The 19702-nt window shown below is 38.9% G+C and overlaps 1 protein-coding gene across 1 annotated transcript in view; it reads right to left on the reverse strand.

Moving 5' to 3' along the window:
- The window catches only part of DSC3 (desmocollin 3), a 46016-nt gene extending 26608 nt beyond the window's left edge, over positions 1-19408 (reverse strand). Inside the window, exons 1-6 of the mRNA XM_059410042.1 lie at positions 19067-19408; positions 11158-11242; positions 9063-9262; positions 7305-7424; positions 4197-4352; positions 2785-2929 (exon numbers count right to left, since the gene is read on the reverse strand). Coding sequence (XP_059266025.1) covers positions 2785-2929; positions 4197-4352; positions 7305-7424; positions 9063-9262; positions 11158-11242; positions 19067-19132 — 772 coding nt within the window. The 5' untranslated portion in view covers positions 19133-19408. The remainder of the gene's footprint in view (positions 1-2784; positions 2930-4196; positions 4353-7304; positions 7425-9062; positions 9263-11157; positions 11243-19066) is intronic.
- Positions 19409-19702: the final 294 nt, after the last annotated feature.

Below are 19702 nucleotides of genomic sequence, written 5' to 3' on the forward strand. Positions count from 1 at the left end.
TTAGATGAATCAAGACATCAAAGAATTTGTCCTTGATTCTTATCTGTCACTATCATAGAGAACAGAATCCTCGAGAAAGACTTGGCAACCAATAATCTCTCTTTACAAAAAAAAGAAAATAGTACCAGAGTCATTGTCACTGTGAAGCTAAAAATATTATATGTCATCTAATGTAATTAACTCCTTTTACAGCTCAGAGAGCTCAAAGGGACTTCCACCATTTCCCACAGTGAGTTAATAACAGACCCCAAATCGAAAACTAGGTTTTTTAAACTCCAAACCAACAATTTTTATTTTTTATTTTTAATTGTACTATATGAGTAATAAAGAGATTAACATCTATGACATCAAATTATCAAAGTAAAATATAAAGAGGAATAGCAGATATAAAAATCTAGTGAAGATCTAAGTAACTACTTGAAACTTAATAGGCAAGTTAGCAAAGTCATCCTTTATGAATGAGTCCACATTCTTTCAACTTTATTGTGAATGGTTATTTCCATATTGTGAATCTCAGAAGACATCATAATGCCACATTTGAAGGGCCAACTAGCCTGAATACTTTGGTTTTCCATGTGTCTGAACAAGTGTTTAGAACACGTGATGTTAACTGTCTCTAAAGTTACCCCGTATTCATTCTAAATTGGAAGTAGTATAGTAGTAGTTTTAAGAAAGGAGATAATATAAATAAGAGCTTTAAAAAATTGTGTTTTCAGTAGGTGTTATTTAATACCTTCCTAAATAAAACCTAATAAAAATATTGATACTAATTTTAATTTTATTGTGACTTTTTTCTGTATGTCTTCTCTTGGAGGTGAGAATAATGATAAGCCCACAAAATGACAAAGTGAAATAAGGTATATAAACTAAATATAATTCAAAGCTTAAATAACTGTTATCTGTTTTTATAATTAATTGGTATCGTATTGACAACACGAGATTCCTGTACTACCCTGTGGGTTACACTCTGTTTGGATATGATAGGATTCATATTTTCTGGGAAATAGATACTGGTTCCGTATCATCCCAAGATAATCTGGTCTTGGGTAAAAAAAACCCAACGTCTCAAAAAATGTAGACAAAAATATTTAATATAATACATTTTACTTTTTAAATTTCCCTTATGCAAGGGAAACAAAGGCAAAAATGAACTATTGGGACTTCATCAAGATAAAAAGCTTTTGTACAACAAAGGAAACAGTCAATAAAACCAAAAGATGAAAGACAGAATGGGAGAAGATATTTGCAAATGTCTTATCAGATAAAAGGCTAGTATCCAAAATCTATAAAGAACTTATCAAACTCAACACCCAAAGAACAAATAACCCAATCAAGAAATGGGTAGAAGACATGAACAGACACCTCTGCAAAGAAGACATCCAAATGGCCAACAGACATATGAAAAAGTGTCCAAAATCACTCAGCAACAGGGAAATACAAATTAAAACCACAATGAGATACCACCTTACACTGGTTAGAATGGCTAACATTTACAAGTCAAGAAATGACATATTGGCAAGGATGCAGAGAAAGGGAAACCCTCTCACACCACTGGTAAGAATGCAAGCTGGTTAGCCACTCTGGAGAACATTATGGAGGTCCCTCAAAAAGTTGAAAATAGGGGCACCTCGGTGGCTTAGTCGGTTAAATGTCTCTCCTCAGCTCTCAAGTCATGATCCCAGGGTCCTGGAATCAAGTCCCACACTGGGCTCCCTGCTCACTGGGGAGTCACCCCTTCTCCCCCGCTCATGCTCTCTCTCAAATAAATAAATAAATATTTTTTTTAAATGTTGAAAATAGAGCTGCCCTATAATCCAGCAATGGCACTACTAGTTATTTATCCCAAAGATATAAATGTAGTGATCCAAAGGGGTACCTGCACCCCAATGTTTATAGCAGCAATGTCCACAATTGCCAAACTATGGAAAGAGTCCAGATGTCCATCAATAGACGAATGGATAAAGAATATATATATATATATATATATATATTCAATATATATATATTGAATATATATATATATACAAAAAAATGAAATCTTGCCATTTGCAATGACGTAGCTGGGAATAGAGGGTATTTTCCTAAGCAAAATAAGTCAACCCAAGATGGACAATTATCATATTATCTCACTCATACGTGGAACTTAAGAAACGAAACAGAAGATCATAGTGCAAAGAGGAAAGAATAAAACAAGATGAAATCAGAGAGAGAGAGAGAGAGAAACCATAAGACTCTTAATCTTAGGAAACAAACTGAGGGTTGCTGGAGGGGAGGAGTTGAGGAAATGGGAAACTGGGTGGTGGACAATCAGGAGGGCACGTGATATAAGGAGCACCAGGTATTACATAAGACTGATGAATCACTGACCTCTACCTCTGAAACTAATAATACATTGTATGTTAATTAATTGCATTTAAATAAAAAATGTAAGTAAAAAAATAAAATTTCCTTACCATAAAGTATGAAAGAAATAGGCCTTTATGGGTCTAAGGAAGGACAGATTTAACTAAATGGAAATCCTGAACTTCTTTACCTCAAAAAAGCAGCTTTAAACAGAATTGAAAAGCAACAATACACTGGGAAAATATTGGCAAGGTGACAATAGGTTAGTATCCTTACTATGTAAAAAGCATTTTTAACTAGATTTAAAAAACAGTTAAGAGCAAAATAAACACCAAGGAAAGTAAGAGCAAAGGAAATGAACATACATTTCCTAGGAGAAAAAAATATAAATGGCAAAAGAAAGCACATACAGAAAAGTTCAATTAAAAAAAATTATCTTACCAACTCTGCTACTTTCTGGAACTTCAAAATTATAAACAGCTTCTGTGAAAATAGGGTGGTTGTCATTTTCATCCTCCACTCTGATGGGCAGTGGAAGAGGTAAGTCTGCTGAATACCCATCCGCAGTCGAGGCATAGGCAATCAACTGGAAAACAGGAAAAAGCAAAGCCAATAGTCCATTAATGCTTGACTCTAGCAAGAGAGAACACTATGCTTTAATCTGCTACCTTCTCTGCAAATCTTTTCAGTAATTAATGACTTAAAAAATTCTCTTCAATTCTTTTTTAATCATCAAAGCATCAAATAGGAGAACACTTTTAAGTGCTGTAAGAGGAATTCAGTATTTGGTTAAAAATGCACTTGAAATAAAACTCCAAAGTACAGTCAAGTCAGAGACAACTCTATCCATTAGACTCAGTATAGTTCTTAATCTCTCCATAATCAGAACGTTATATCGGGGAGAACAATGAAACTCACGCAGTGGGAACGATCCCTATTATATTACCTAAAGAAAGCCATGATTCTCAATCTTGCAACTAACAAGACCTTTTATTGTTTTGCCTAATAGATCACATATTTGTAAGAGATTTTTTTAACAGAACACATTTACCAGTTTCTGCACTGCCAATTAATCAAAGGACAATATAATGTCGAATAGAATGTATTTCTTTTTTTTATTTAAATTCAATCAGCCAACATAGAGTATTGCTACTCAGAGCGTGATTACAACACCAAGTTGAAAATTTTCTAACCAAAAGCAATGCCATGTGGTAAACATCAGTTATGTCTGCTTACCACCATCCCTTCCTTCTCTAGGGAAAAAATCCCTCTTTCTCATGGAGAAACATCCCCTCCTTCACCACAGTGAGGACCACATGACCCCACAGAACTGACCATATTACAGTGAAAATAGTCTGAGCTATTCCCCATTGACTGTAAGCTCACTCATAACAGAAGCCTGGCTTATTGACCTTGATTGGGTTTGGTCTCCCACTTTTGCTTTCTTATCTAGTTCTCAGACATGATCAGAGAATCACATATGCAGAAGGAAGAATGGGAAAAAAAGTTTAAAATAAATAAATAAAACAGAACAGAAGAGGGACGAAGACCCTTCCAATCAATGGTGGCCATGTCCTGGAGAGAGGAAAATGTGTAACTAGAGAAAGTATTTCATAAACAAAACCAACTCTTGAAAATATACTGGAATTTATATCCAAATACAACTAACCTCTTTGCTTCACTTTTACCTACCAGAGTTAAAATAAAGAACAGAGCAAATATTCCAAAATATTCCACAACCTATTTTCTTTGACTCTAAGGAAAGAATGCAAGAAGACAGGAAAGAGGACATGGAGTATCAGAAGAAACGTAGTTTAATCATTTAAAATCACATATATCAACAAAACTCCTACATCAAAAATATCATATTCTTCACGATCCACAGGCCGGGTACAATACAAATTTCCGGTGTCTTTTTCTATGAAAAACAAATTTAAAGGTTCCTGGTCAACTCCACGCCCACTTATTGAGTAGAAGATGGTATAGTTCTGTGCTGCGTCGGATTGAACCTAAGAGGAAAAAAAAAAAAATTTGTAAAAATTTTAAATTAAAAATCTGTTAAAATGTTATTTTTTAAATGTAGCTTATGCATTTCTATCATTTTTATTTTAAAGAGACTTTTAATAAAATAGTAATCACATTTATCACTTCATCAGCACACAAAACAGTAAGGAGCATTTGGCAAAAGACTTTTTTAAACCTCAGATTTAATGAAAATCATGTCCAACACAAAAAGTCACCAAAGAAAATGTAATTAAAAACAATAAACAATAATTTCCCATCAAGAGATTTGGCAAATGGAAAAGAACAATAATGCCCATTTTTAGCAGGAGCCAGACCATCAGAGACTGATAATACTGGTGAAAGGAACGTTAATTTGAATGCTTCTTAGGGAGGAGAACTGGCAAAAATTAAAAGAATGACATATGAGAATAAACAGGGACAATTCTTCCTGGCAGAGGAAACACAAAGCACAAAGGGACCGGGTTAGGGCTGTGCCCAAAGTGTTCAAGGAACAGTAGAGAGGCCACAGTGCTTGGAGCGGAGAAAGGTAGTGGGCAAGAAGTAGGACATGAGACCACACCACGTAAGTGATTCCAACGGTGTTGACTTTTCCTTGGAGTCACGTGGGAAGCTACTGGAAAATTTAGACAAGCGTAAAATATGTAATTTATACTTTAAAAAGGTAATACTTGGTGTTTTGTTAAGACTAAACATGGTGGGTAAGCAACAAAACAGGAAGACCATTTAGTTACGGCAAGAATTCATGATAGCAGTAGAGCTGGTGAGAAATGCATAGATCCTGGGTCTAATTTGCAGGTATGGCCGGTAGGATTTGCCTACAGGTTGGATGTGTGGTGTGAAGATGACACTATGTCAGAGGGTGCGGATATCCCCTAATATCTATCCTGCCCATGTTCCTTTGTGTTGGAATTTATAGCTGAGTGCAAGACTGCCCAAAAGAGATCCATTTCTCGGGCTCACTTACAATTAGGTATGGCCACATGAAAAGATCAGGTCAATGGGATATGAGCAGAAATAACATATGCAAGCCCTAAACTGTACTCTAGAAAATGAAGGGATGTGCTCCCCCATTTGGACGCAATTAGGAGCCATCGTGAACCTGTAGAGTTCAAGCTAAAAAAGAAAGAAGTCTAGTCTTTGGTGATTTTTCCGATTAGAATCTCTTTACCAGATCACACTTTCACAAAAAATAAATAAATCTCTGTCATGCTTATGCCACTTAGTGGCATAAGTTCCTGAATTAGTGACTGTCCCATCATGGAGAAAACAGCATGTGCCCTGGTTGTGGATTCAGCAAGGTAGCTTGGGGATTCATTCCTGAAAGTTCAATCTAAATTTCCTTTCTTCAGTACTCCCAACAACTCTGTCAACTGCTTATATGGTGTAATAAATCCCTGTTAACTGCTGAGAGAGAAGTATGTTCTCTACAATCAAAACCCAAGAGACTCTAATACCCCAACAACTGAAAGAATGGAGGTGCCATTAACTGAGATGGGGGGGTGTTTTTAGGAGAATACCCTACCTTTTTTTCCCTGCCTATGTTAAGTATGAAATGTCCATTAAGCTTCCAAGTGCAAATATCAATTAGGCAGTCTGTCCCAGAAATATAAGGCCTTAAGTCTCCAATAGAGAGTAGTACTTAAAGCTGTAAGACTGGATGAGATTAGCAAGAGAATGAATACAAATAAACAAGAGACAAGGTTCACAGACTGAGCCTAGAGCTCTCCAAAGTTTTGAAAGGGTGGGCATAGGAATGAGGAAAAACCAGCAGAACTCAGTAAGAAAAGAATGACCAGTGAGGTAAGTGGGAAACTAGGTGAGTGGTGTCCTAGAAGCCCAGTGAAGAGAGTATTTGGAGGAGAAGGAAAGGGTAAGCTAATGTCAAAGGGACACAGGTCAAGGAAAAGAGAACCAAGAGGTAGCGACTGGCTTAGCGATATAGAGGTTAATATTAGCTGTGATCAGTATAACTGGTAATCAGAAACCATTTCTTAATATGCCTCCTGAGTGTTTCAAGTACAAAATTGGAAAATAAGAAACAAGGTCTAGCACCGGAGCATGGAAGACCCTAGAAGGGAGGAGACAGGTCACACAGTCAGAATGAAACATCAAGCACAGCAATAGGAAAAGGCAATCACTGGGCCCTAGCCCAACTGCAGCAACTCCTTTCACTGTATACGTCCCATCTAGATCTTTATGAAAAGTAAACCTGACCTGGTTAAAAACTTCTTCTTTTGATGAAAAAGTTAAATTCCCTAATAGTACACACATAGTCCCTCATGGTTTGATCTCTACCTGCTTCTTCTCAACCTTATCTCCCTGCTCCAGCCTCATCATAACCAGGAGCACTGAGCTACCTGGGAGCCACTAAGGAGCTCACCATCACCCTCTGTTCCTCCCTCTTCTTCCATAACTACTTACCTGTACAACGCTTTACCATTCTTTAGGTCCTAGGTCCTAAAAGACGATTCCCTAAGCAGCTTCTTGATTTTCACATTTCAAACCAGGACTTGGTATGGATCCCATGAATTCTCAGATCACCCAAACCGTCTCTGCCACAGCACTCATCACCCGGTATCATAATTGTGTGCCTATTCTTTCTCTGCCTTTCTTACTAGGCTCATAATCTAGAGCCAGGATTTGGCTAAATTTATTTCTAGGGTCATCCTTAGAGCAGTGCCTTCGTGGGACATAGCAGGGGCTCAACAGCCAGTGGCTTTTGAACGAATAAGCTCATAAGCATCCTTTAATGGCTGTAGTCTTTTTCATATTATTAGTTTTTTAGTGATTTTCTCATTTTACTTACTTTGATTACGCTTCATGAATATCTTCAATCAAATATGTTTCCTTTTAAATCTCTCAAGAGTTTACAAAACCTGAACAAAGCAGACTCTGGGAATTAAAACACTCCCAATCAGAAAGAATGTAAAACCTACTTGTTGAAGAAACAAAGGGAACGGGCCCAGTGAATTCTCTTGCATGGAGCAGGGAATAGGGGCCCATCTCCTCTTGGAACGCCTGAGAACGGCTTCTTTAGCATCTCTTTTCCTCAGTACCTGAATTTAGAGAAAGAAAATTAAATAAATAAAAGTATCACAGCTGACTTTGTTGCAAAGGAGTGGACAGTCCATCAACCTCACTTTGCCCAAGAGGCTCAGTTCACAGCTCTCCAAGCTGAAGCTAAATGACAGATAATATGGTCTTTTTGCATTAGATGGGGAAGAAAGAACACATCCAAAGTTTAAAGTTTTCATAAACTGAAGAATTTCATTTTCTATACCCTTCTAATACTGACCACACTTTCAGGTTAGGAAAATCATCACTGCACTCTTAGTTTTTCTTCTTTTTACCCCCACATAGAGAAAGCCAATGTGTCCTCTTTATAATACTGAAGACAGTATTCTTTTCTGCTAAAACCTCACTCACTCAGGAGAACCAGAGCAAGAAAACATACATTCTTCATTGCCTTAACACCCTCATCTGCCCTCTCCAATATGGTAGCTCTAACTATATGTGACTATTTAAATTTAAATTGATTGTAATTAAATAAAATTAAAAATGCCATCCTTCAGTCACACTAGCCACATGCCAAGAGCTCATTAGCCATTAATATTTGGCTGCCATATCAGACCGTGCAGATTATAGAACATTTCCACCATCACAAAAATTCCACTGAACTTTTGAGTGATTTCCATCTCATTGCATGGTGGTGCAAAAAAGCTATTTTATTTCCTGATAATTTATTAAGAAATAATTTTACTGAACATGTATTAATGTGCTAAATAGTCATTTAAATTAACTTTCTCATTAATTCACTTAACACTGATTCATTGTAATCCAGTCTAAACCTTTAATCATTTTTGTGATGATCTTCACAATGGCATTTCTCACGATGTAGAATCTAGAACTGCAGCGAATGACAGCCAGTACAACGCCACGTATCCTTTTATTCATACTTACACACACTGCAGGATTCCCATCCTATTTTAACATCGGAATCACTGCGACTTTTGAAATCTGCCTCTTATTCACTGGAAACCCTGTTGTAACATTAATTTAACATACACCTATGGACTCTGGGTTAAGTTATTATCAAGGCTATAAGCACAAAAGGGATCAACTCGTGCCCTCAAGCAACTACAGATAAGTTGTTTGCACAAATAAAAAGCATTCCAAATGCTTATAAAAGAGGGGTAGCCAAACTGACAGGGACACACAAAAGCAGTTAGTTGGACTTTAGAGGTAGAAGAAGCCTCCCTGGAGGAGGTGCCATTTAGGTTTAACAAAGCAAAATCCAAAGCCAATGGTTAGCCACTGTTGGTGGGGGAGAAGCGTAAGAGACAGAGGCGGGGGAGGGAGGAAGAGCAAACTGAAGGGGAAGGAAACGCAAAAGATAAAAAACTAATTTATCTTTTGTCCTCTTTGCAATTTTTAAATGTTTTATATATTTTTTTAAGATTTTATGTGTTTATTTGACAGAACACAAGCTGGGGAAGAGGAAGAGGGAGAAGCAGGCTCCCCACTGAGCAAAGGGCCTTGGGAGGGGCTTGATCCAAGGACCCTGGGATCATGACCTGAGCCATCTAAGGCAGACACTTGACTGACTGAGTCACCTAGGCGCCCCCCCCTTTGCAATTTTTAATTAAAGATTTAAATGAAAAACATGCCTGAACATATCAATGTATTTTGAATACCTTCTTCTGATGTTCCAGGAGCACCTTAATCTCTTTCTGTGTCTGTGTCTTGGTGTCAGAAAGCCATATGGTGAATGATCTTTTCTCATCAGACATCACCACAGTGCTGGCTGTGTATACTGACCCATCATCTAGAACTCTGAAATCAGGGTCACTGGACTGGATAAGGTCGGCAGACCTGAGGCACTCTTTCAGATTAACTGCCAGCAAAAGTTTCCAAGTTGCAGAGTAGAAACACATGCAAAAAGAAAAGAGAAGTATTAAAACAAAGTATACAGCTTCTTCAAAATCAAGAAGTAGAATCAAATAAACCAATCATTTTGCATTTACCAAATATTTTAGATTCTTTACATGTATTAAAAAATGAAAACAGTCCTTCGGTTAAAAAATAATTTTTGATTGTATACATGTATCAAGTAAGGTGTTTTTAGACCTTTATATATTTCTAGAGGGTTATGCAAATGATCTTCCTATTAACGAGGCATGTGTGTGCTGCAATCATGACAAAGCCAATATCCACGCCCCCACACACAGCTGAATAAATAAACAGGAAGGTTTTCCCCTGAACACTATAGTGTGAGTCTTTTAAGATTCAGCCAGAAGTTATACACCTGAGCCCAAAGAGCAACAGGGGGTATGAATTTGGCAAATAGTCAAGTAAGGAATGTCTCTCTTTGAAATTTTCCCACTGGCACTCCCATTACCGGCCTCCCACCTCCCACCAGCTCCCCCTATGCCCATGGTTCTCTCTGTGTTCCTAGTCTCAGCTTTCCAGGGTTCCTCACTGAAGCTCTGCATGTGGGTCTTCTCTCCCTGGGAGATTTCCTCTTGGGAGTAAGAAGTAATGAGATATAAACATCAACAGTACTGTTTTGAAACTTATATCAAAAGTATCCAATTCACCTCATTCTTCAACTGTCAGTTTTAACAACAACCAAACGGATATATGAATGTGCCCTTAAATGAATGTGCCTCTCAAAGGATTACTGCTACCCATGTAAAGTCTTGTCACTTTAATCCCATCCGTCACAGATGGAAACATTGATTTAAAAAGAAATGAACATCTTCAATGAACATATTTCTCTCATCTTGACATTTTTGCATAAGGATAACTTCTTGTCTATTCTCAAAGGAACACTCCCTCTCTTTTACATCCTCTTTTTTCTTCCTTCCCGTAGGAATTAAAGTGACGTTTGTTTAATACAAATTAAATGAGGCACTTAACCAGATATGAGACACTTCGCTGAAAAAGTAAATTTGGCATGTCTGGGACAAGTTATATCTCTCTAAACAAAACAAAACAAAACAAACATGATGCTTTCCTCTCATACTTTCTAGACCACATGAAAAGAACACCTGGGCAGAACTTCCCAGCTGCTGGGAAAGTTTATAAAGTCCCCCAGTTTCTCCATGTAAAAATGGCTCATTAAGTACAGTTTGGATGGAATGGCTCATCTTGTGATGTTCCGCAATCCAGCGCTAGCACTGATTTAAAAAAAAACAAAACAAACAAACAAACAAACAAAAAAACACCTGTTCTGATTTTCTCAGCACTTATCTATACTTCTCTAATGCTTAGAATACTAGGGTAATGAAAGTGTTACATTCCACTTGTAACTTTTTTTTTAATATTTTATTTATTTACTTAGAGAGAGAGAGAGAGCACGCACTGGAGAGTGGAGGGAGGGGTAGTGGGAGAGGGAAAGAGGGAATCCCAAGCCAACTCCATACCCAGCCCAGAGACCAATGTGGGGCTGGATCTCAGGACTCTGAGATCATGACCTGAGTAGAAATCAAGAGTCAGACACTGAGCTGACTGAGCCACCCAAGTGCCCCCTACGTGTAACCCTTTATGTAATCTTTAAACTGTTAAAGCATGAATGACCACCAAAATGGGGATTTGGAACATTTGCATGGGAATTAACCACAGAATTCAATGGAGTTATAAAGAATAGAATATATATTTAAAACTATCTTGGATTATATCTATGTATAAACAGATTAAGGCTAATTCCAAAAGGCAATGTTTCGATAATATGCTCTTTTCAGCATAAACTGAATTTGTTTTAAAAACATTTGTTTTGAAATTTCTCACCTCTTCCCACTATTTTGTCTGCCTCTAGTTTGGAAGGTATATTAAGTGTCACCTTTTTGCAGCCTTCACAAGCAAAGCTGAAGACCTAGAAGTAAAAAAAAGTCACATCAATACAGTATAAAGAAAAAGTTCCAGATAAGAAAAATAAATCCTAGAGATCTACTGTATAGTGCTTATAGTTAACAATACCTCCAACATGGGGCTCAAACTCATGACCCCAAGATCAAAAGTTTCATGTTCGTCCAACTGAGCCAGCCAGTTGCCCCATTGCTTCATTTTTTTAAATTAAAATTTCACATACGGCTATGTTCTACTCCATTTCCATTTCTCTTCTTAAAGGAAGAGTTTTCTCTCTGTTGGCATTCAAAATTCCTCTGTAGGTTTTTGTGCTCTTATTATATATGTACGCACCTATAAAATAGGAGCTGATACTGTGTGGAATTAAGTGTCTTTATGTATACTTTTGCAACTTGCATTTTTCACTCAAGAATATATTTAAGATTTTTCTATAACTTCGCCACAGTTTATTTTTGCTCATTCCCCTATGAGAGACAGACCTTATTCTTGTTTTCCATTTTCTCTATTACAAATGACACTGTCATAAACAGCTTTTCAGTTGCAGAGTATTAGGACAGAAATATATTACTTCAATTCCCAAGTTGCTGTCCAAAGTACTAACATCAATTTATATTGTCCCCAGAATATTAGATCCCTCTGTTTCTCAAATCCTCTACTACGATTAATTATATTTGGCTTTTCTAATTTTTGCCAATTCTATAACTGTCACTTTAATGTGCATTTCCTTAATTTTTAGCAAGACTGAGTACCGTTTCTTGTGTTAATTTTCCATTTACCTTCCGTAAATCATCCATTCATTTCATTTAATCATTTCATGTATTGTCTTTTTTTAAAATATATTTTGCTTGTAAGCTTATGTAGGTTGTTTTTTTTACTCTTTTAGTAGTATCCTTCTAATAAACAGTGCTTCAGTTTTAAAGTAGTCAAATTTATTAAGCATCTCCTTTAGTTTCCTTTTTTTAAAAATTTTTTATAAACATATAATGTATTTTTATCCCCAGGGGTACAGGTCTGTGAATCGCCAGGTTTACACACTTCACAGCACTCACCATAGCACATACCCTCCCCAATGTCCATAACCCCATCCCCCTCTCCCAAGCCCCCTCCCCCCAGCAACCCTCAGTTTGTTTTTTGAAATTAAGTGACTTATGGTTTGTCTCCCTCCCAATCCCATCTTGTTTCACTTATTCTTCTCCTACCCCCTTAACCCCCCATGTATTTTATGTATTTATTTATTTGAGAGAGCACAAAGGAGGTAGAAGGAGAGAATCTTGAACCACCTGCACTGAGTATGGAGCCCGATTCAGGGCTTCATCTCACAGCCCACGAGATCATGATCTGAGCCAAAATCAAAAGTTGGACACTCAACCAACTGAGCCACCCAGGCGCCCCTCCTTTAGTTTTTTTAAGTAGTCAATTTCATTAAACATTTCTTCTAGCTTATACTTTTGTTTATTAATATCTGCCCCTCTACCCTGTCATAAACGTATTATCTGGTATTTTCTTATAAAAATTTTAAAGTTACTTTCAACGTTTTAATCTTTTACTCATCAGGAATGTATTTTGTGTGTGAGTCACTGTAGATATCTAATCTTACCCTTTTCTATATGGATAGACAACTATAGGGAACCATCACTGAGCGACTCTTCCCTTAACTAAAAACGATAAAACTGCATACAACCTCTGTATGGACCCCAGTAACAGAATCTATTTCTGGGCCCTCCGCATTATTTCATCAGCATATGTGTTTATCTCTGTATGAAAAATATATAGTTTTAATTACTATAGCTTATTACAGATAGAAGTATTTGTTATGGTGACCCCAATCCCTATTATCTTCCTTTAAATTAGGTTTGCTTTGTAAGTTTCCTACCCTCAAAAAATACTTATGACCAGCTAACCAATTCCATAAAAAATCTTTCTACATTTTTTATCTGGGAAACTTGTTTACTTTTACTAGTTCCAGTAGTTTGTGAAGATAGTTTAGGATCTCACATGTAGCTAATCTTATAGCTAGCAACATGGCAGTCAGATTCTTTCTTCAAATCCTTAACCTCTTTCATTATTGCTATTACATATTTTATCTGATAGGTGCTTGTTAAGACCTCCAGTAGAATGCTGAATAGGACAAAGTAGTTATAGTGACCACTATGGATTTGTTTCTAACTTTAAAGATAATGCTTTTACCACTTCACCACTCATTAAGAGTTAGTTTTTTCCTCCCTCCTTCTTTCTGTCCCTCTCTCCCTTCCTTCCCTGTCTTCTTTTCCATTCTTTCTTTCTTCCTGTCTTTCTTCATTCGTTGATTTTTTGGTATGGTTCAGTTAAAAAAAAAAAATTCATTCCCTTACATTCCTAATCTACTAAAAATATTTTATAACAATAAATGTAATTTCCCACTTATTTTGAAACATATAGTTTTTCTCTCTAAATACATTACTACGTTAAAAATACAATAATGGTTTTCTAGGGCACCTGGTAGCCCCGGCAGTTAAGTGACCAACTCTTCATTTCTGCTCATGTCATGATCTCAGGGTCGTGCCATCAAGCTGCATTGGGCTCTGTGCTGGGTGTGAAGACTGCTGAGGATTCTCTCTGCCTCTCTTTGCCTTCTCCCCCCAACCCCGGCTCATGCATGCACATGTACCCACGTTCGCGTGCGCACGCTCTCTCACCCTCTCTCTCTAAAAACAAACAAAACAATAATAGATTTGATAATAGAAAACCATCTTTCCATTCCTGAGATAAATATTACATGGACATGATAACTTTTAAATATATTATTGGTTTGGTTTGCTGCTATTTATTTTGGTACTTCAAATATATGTCCATAAGTGAAATCAGGTTACAACTCTTCAATATCATAAAATCCTTATAAAATGAGTTAAATACTATTCCACTTTTTTGGTTCTTTGAAACAATTTATATACAGGAGAGATTATATGTTCCATATAATCATGAAAGAATTTACCTATCACAGTCCTGGGCTTGATGGATATGAAGGTGTCTGTGGGTCAAGACATTTAACTTTTAACTCAATATTTTAATGGTTTTAAGTCTATTTAGGTTTTGCATACCTCCTTAAGCTAGTTGGTAAATTGTATTTTGTAGGAAATTGCTCATTCTGTTTTCAAATTAATTGAAGTAATACATTAATATTATTATTTATTTATCTAAAAGATCTGTCTTCTCTATGACTATGTCTCCTTTTAGTCTTAATATTGCTTTATCTGTGGTTTCTCTATTTCTTCCTTGCTCAACCATAGCAGGGTTTATGTATACTTTCAAAGAATAGCTTTGGTTTTGTTGATCATCTCTATTGCTTTTTTCTTTTAACATCCTTTGTAAGACATAAATACAAAAGGTCATACACACACACACACATTTTAAAACATATGTACTATATATATATATATACACACTATATATACAGTACATATGTTTTAAAAAATAGTAAAATGAACACTAAGGTGCTCACCTTCTAAATTAAGAAATAGAATGTTACTATTTTCAAAGTTTCTATATACCTCTTCTCAGGTGTATTTTCTTTGTTCCCACAACCCACAACTAAAAATAATGGATAATTTTTGTGTTAACCATTTATTTTCCCACTTCTGCTTAATTCTATCTCATGTATATGTGTCCTTAAAGAAGATACAGGTTTATTTAGCTTTTACATATATGCAGTCATATGCTAATTGTCTGCTACTTGATTTCTTCACTGAAATGATATTTGTGAAATTTATACATGCTGAGCTTACAGTAGTAGCTCATTCATATTCTGTGCTATATAGTACATCATTAGAAAGAATGTACAATTAATTCACTAATGTAATTTTTGAAAAGGATCATACTCATATATAGATTTTCAGTTATGTCATGCTTCTTGACACTATAATTATTTGTGGAGATTGGCTATATTACGGAAAATAAAATAAAAATGTAAAGCCACCATTTGATTAGTAATGGCAAATTAATGACCTTTAAAGGTATTTTAAAAATAACTTTTGTATGGAAGAATGCCCAATAAAACAAGCAACATCCAAAAATAATTTTAAGATCAATGAATTATGGGTTGTCTATTTGAAGTATAAAAGATGGTCTTTTTTTTTTTTTTTTAAAGACTGTCTTTTAATGGAAAATACTCCAGGTCAGCTTTAAATATCTGACTTATAAAGCCTGGAGCTACAGAACTTTCAATGAAAATGTAACAGATTGAGTTTTAAAAAATTATAACATAAAGTATTGTCCATGTGATCTGAGAAAAATTTACCCTGTTTCATTTTATAGTATTATTCAAATTTTATTGTGTGATAGAAAGCTTATCACACAAATAATTAAATCCTGATAAGAAAATCCAATGCCAAAAGGAGAATGAAAATGAGAAGGGTTATCTGAAATTGTTTTACTTTTCTCCTGTGTACAGTTTTACTGTGAATACACCAGTAAGCTTTATAAAATGACACTTTTTCAACAAGAGGGAAAAGAAGCTAAACAATGGAAATTAATGCAAAGTTTGAAAAATAAACAGGATCAACTTCGCTGAGCATAATAGTTTTGAAATTTTAAAACTGTCATTTTTCCTATAGACACTTGCCTCCCGCAAAATGGAAATATTACCTTTCAGACTCTTACCAGCTCATAGGTAAATCAAAATATTGAGCTCTCTGTACTCTCACTCCTTGGATCATGCAAATAAGTTTCTTTCTAACCAAACTCTTTGTAAGACAGGAATTCTAGTTAAATGGAAAGCATGATTAACCGCAGGAGACAATAGATTCCATGTATGGAATGCTAACTACCAAGGGGATTACAACAGGACACAAAAATATGCATAGGCTCACATATATATTTAGTGATTCAGAAGGTGTTTCAGGATCTAGCTGTATCTCAAAATGAACATCAACAATCTCCTTTTAGAAAGCTAGCTTATAATGCACCCATCAAATAGATATCAAAATTTTGACTTTCTCAGGGTGGTGGTTTTAAAATAAACTAGTTGGGGAGCCTGTGTGGCTCAGTGGGTTAAAGCCTCTGCCTTCCGCTCAGGTCATGATCCCAGGGTCCTGGGATCTTAGCCCCACATGGGGCTTCTGCTCAGCAGGGAGCCTGCTTCTCCCCCCCCCCCCCCCCCCCCCCCCCCCCCCCCGCCTCTCTGCCTACTTGTGATCTCTGTCAAATAAATAAATAAATAAATAAATAAAATAGTTACTTCTTTTGTTTGCCTTAGCCTTTTTGTCACTAATGCAAAAATTAATAGAAATTATTGTACTCTTATTTTTAAAAGATTCATATCTCAAATGTCATCAAGAACAACAACAACAAGTCTGCTAAAGGAGTCACATTATTGTTAATTAATGCAATAAAATCTGGAAAGATAGAATGCCCATTTGTCAGCACAGGTGCAGACAGGATTCTGATACTCCAAAGGAAAACAGTATGTTAAGCTAGAAAGGAAAACACTATTTAAATTCCTTCTGAAGAGTCCTTTTAGCAAAACTGAAGATTCACTGTGCTCAAGAACATACTCTTTAAAATATACTGGATGACAATTCCCAAAGTGGTTTGGGTATGCTGAACAATATTAAACATATCTTTGAAAGGTACTATTCTTTGCAATGTAGTAGGACAGATGAGCAACTGACCTAATGCAAATTCGTTCTCAATTTTAGTTGCATTCAGGGAAGTGTTTTAAGAGACATTCAGTACTTTCAACAACAATGGGGTGGTCTGATGTGTTTACTTTCTAGTTCCTGCCTGGCTTCTCTGCTGTTTTCTTTGGGGGGGGGGGGGCTACTGGGAATTAATTTTGTGACAGTAGTTTAGAATGTACTGAGAACAGAGAGCTCTGAAAGGGAAGCAGATGCAGGAGAAGGGTGTAAATGGGAAGATGCTTTTGCTTATGGGACAGCTGAGTGGGAAGGCTAACCTGTTACAACTACCAGTTTTGTGTTAAAGACTTGCTTTGAAGAGCTCTCACTTCAAACAAGAAATTGTTTTTGAGAGATCCATTAAAGTATCTATAAAATGAAAACTGTCTCTAAAGTGTTACATCATTAACACTATACTGGGTCCTGTGAGTCAAAGGGAAATACAGTGGATGGTCAACAGAGGTCTTCCTTTACCCATTAGGGCAGAAACAGAAGGTACTTGTGCACTGGGGGTTTTGGATTAAAGAGATTATACTATGTACACTCTCCAGTATTCGAGTCTCCAGATAATCCCATTCAGTCTAAACTTAAGGAAATTGTTTTTTAAAATAATCGTAAACGAGTATATCTAATACTAGAGCTGACGCTATCTCCATTTGGACAGACACGCGCTTTCTTGCCTTGCCACGCCCCAACACCTGCACCGCCATTCCTGTCACCATGACAGTTGCTTGAATTCCACACCCTCCCCTCCAGGGAATACAGGAGAGATCTTGCTAGCACAGTACCTCTGCAGTTTCTTCTCCTCATTCTCCAATCCCTTTCCCAGAGAAAACACTCAATTCATGCTTTTAAACATAAAAATTGGAAATTCTTCCAAATTTATCACAAAAGAGCACACTTTAAGGCCAGTTCCCATTTGTAAAGAGTCATTTCATCAGCTCCTTTTGTTGGAACAGCTGCCTTGCAATTCAACGCCCTCATTTATACAAGTCATTGTCCATAAACATTTCTTAGATCATAAGTACCAACCCAAATTTATAACTTGCTGATTCAAAGAGAAGACAAGGCTTTTTGATCCATCCACTCGCCCTGCTTGGGGGCAGAGGAATCCTTGTAGCCAGAGCTGACCTACTCCCGAGTTAGGCAGGTCCTCCCTGTGCGGGACCCCACGACCATCCCTGAATGCGGGGAAGTGGGTCTGCGGTTCCTCTCCACCGCCCTTCCGGAGCGCAACCCTGGTCCAGTCTGAAGCGTAATCGCGCCTTCGGAGTTCCGGATTTTTCGCTGTATGTCTCTCATATTCTCGGAGAATTATCCCTAATTTCCTCTCCAGGTGAATCTCGTTCTGAGTTGCGGGTTTCCAGGACACAGAAGACCCGAAGCTGGGCTCCGGGCTTGCGCAGTCCTTCCCGGAGAGACACAAAGTACCACTGAAACCCACGCCTACCCCACCCCTCCACCCACCCCGACTCTAGCCTCTCCGCTGCACCCCAACAGCCCCTCTCCCCCGCCCAATCCTAGTCCGGATCCAGCCTTCTCACGCCCTCGTGCCTCAGGCACGCTTCGCCCAGGGCCGGGAGACTCGTGGGTGAGCCTTTAGCAGAAGTTGGGAATTAGGTTAGAAAGATAGGCTTGTAACAATCTGGAAGCCGGTGTTCAGAGTTAATTCCACGCGGGGACCGAGGGCACCATTCCAGCCCCTCCGTTCACTAACGTCGCCATCCCAGGCGACCCTGGGGTGGAGCAGCCTCTTGAACCTCATCTCAACGTCTTTTACTCACTCATTGATCCTGAAATACCTGACCCAGTACAGTTCGTCCCTCTCCACCCAGACGTGCCCCGATCGTCATCCCTAGCCCGGGGAGCCAGGGGAAGAGGGCGAGCCCTAGGCGCCCGCGAAGGACCAGCGGAGAGCGCAGCCACGCCGGAGCGCCACTCGTAATTCAAACCGTCGGACGTGAAGTCCCAAACACAAAACTCAGCCTGAGTCGTCCCTCCAAGGCTCGTTTTCTGCTCTCCCGCGTCCGGGCCCCAATTTGGCTCGTCCTGTCAGGCAGGACTGAGCCGAGCCGCGGCCGTCTGTTCTCTGTCCGCTTCGCCCCGGTTCCGCTTTCCCCGCGGGACCAGAGCGAGTCCAGCCCCGCCGTGGCCCGGCTCCCGCCCAGGCTCCCACTCACCGCGAGGCTCAGCAGCAGCCTGCCGAGGGCTCCGCGCGGGGGGATCCGAGGCTGCGCGGTGGCCATCGCGGCGCAGGGCGGGAAGGGGGAACCCAGGCGCCGGGCAGGAGGCCGGAGGTGAGAGCGCACGGAGGTCCGGCGGCGCGCGGTGCGGGCGTGCCTCGCTGCCACTCCTCTTTAAGTCTCCTAGGCCTCCGTCAGGCTCGCCTGCCCGGGAGCGCGTTCGCTCCAGAGACGGGATTGGACCCAGGAGACGCCGGGCCGCCCCTCCTGGTTATTTCTCAAGTTTTATCACGCTGGGAGCTGGGGAGCTGCCCTAGCCTGCCCCTCCGCTCCCCGGGGGCCAGCGCCGAGTGCTGGCTGGCGAGAAAGCGGTCCCAGCCCCACCCTCGGCCCGCTTTCCCACGCCCCTCGTCTGCCTCGCGGCGCTCCCGCCCCGCCCAGGTCCGCCCCGCGCAGGCCTCCCGGATTGTCCCGGGGCGGACCCCTATCCCGCTCGGATTGCGCATTCCCGCGGCAGGAACCAAGTCCGCCAGCAGGTATCCCTGTCCCAACACGGGCGCTCTGGGGTGCCAGGAACACCTTCAGAACACCTTGTGATTGGATCAGGGGAGCCTCCCTCTAGCTTCTGATCAA

This window comes from Mustela nigripes, chromosome 8 (assembly GCF_022355385.1).
Source record: "Mustela nigripes isolate SB6536 chromosome 8, MUSNIG.SB6536, whole genome shotgun sequence".
NCBI lineage: Eukaryota > Metazoa > Chordata > Mammalia > Carnivora > Mustelidae > Mustela > Mustela nigripes.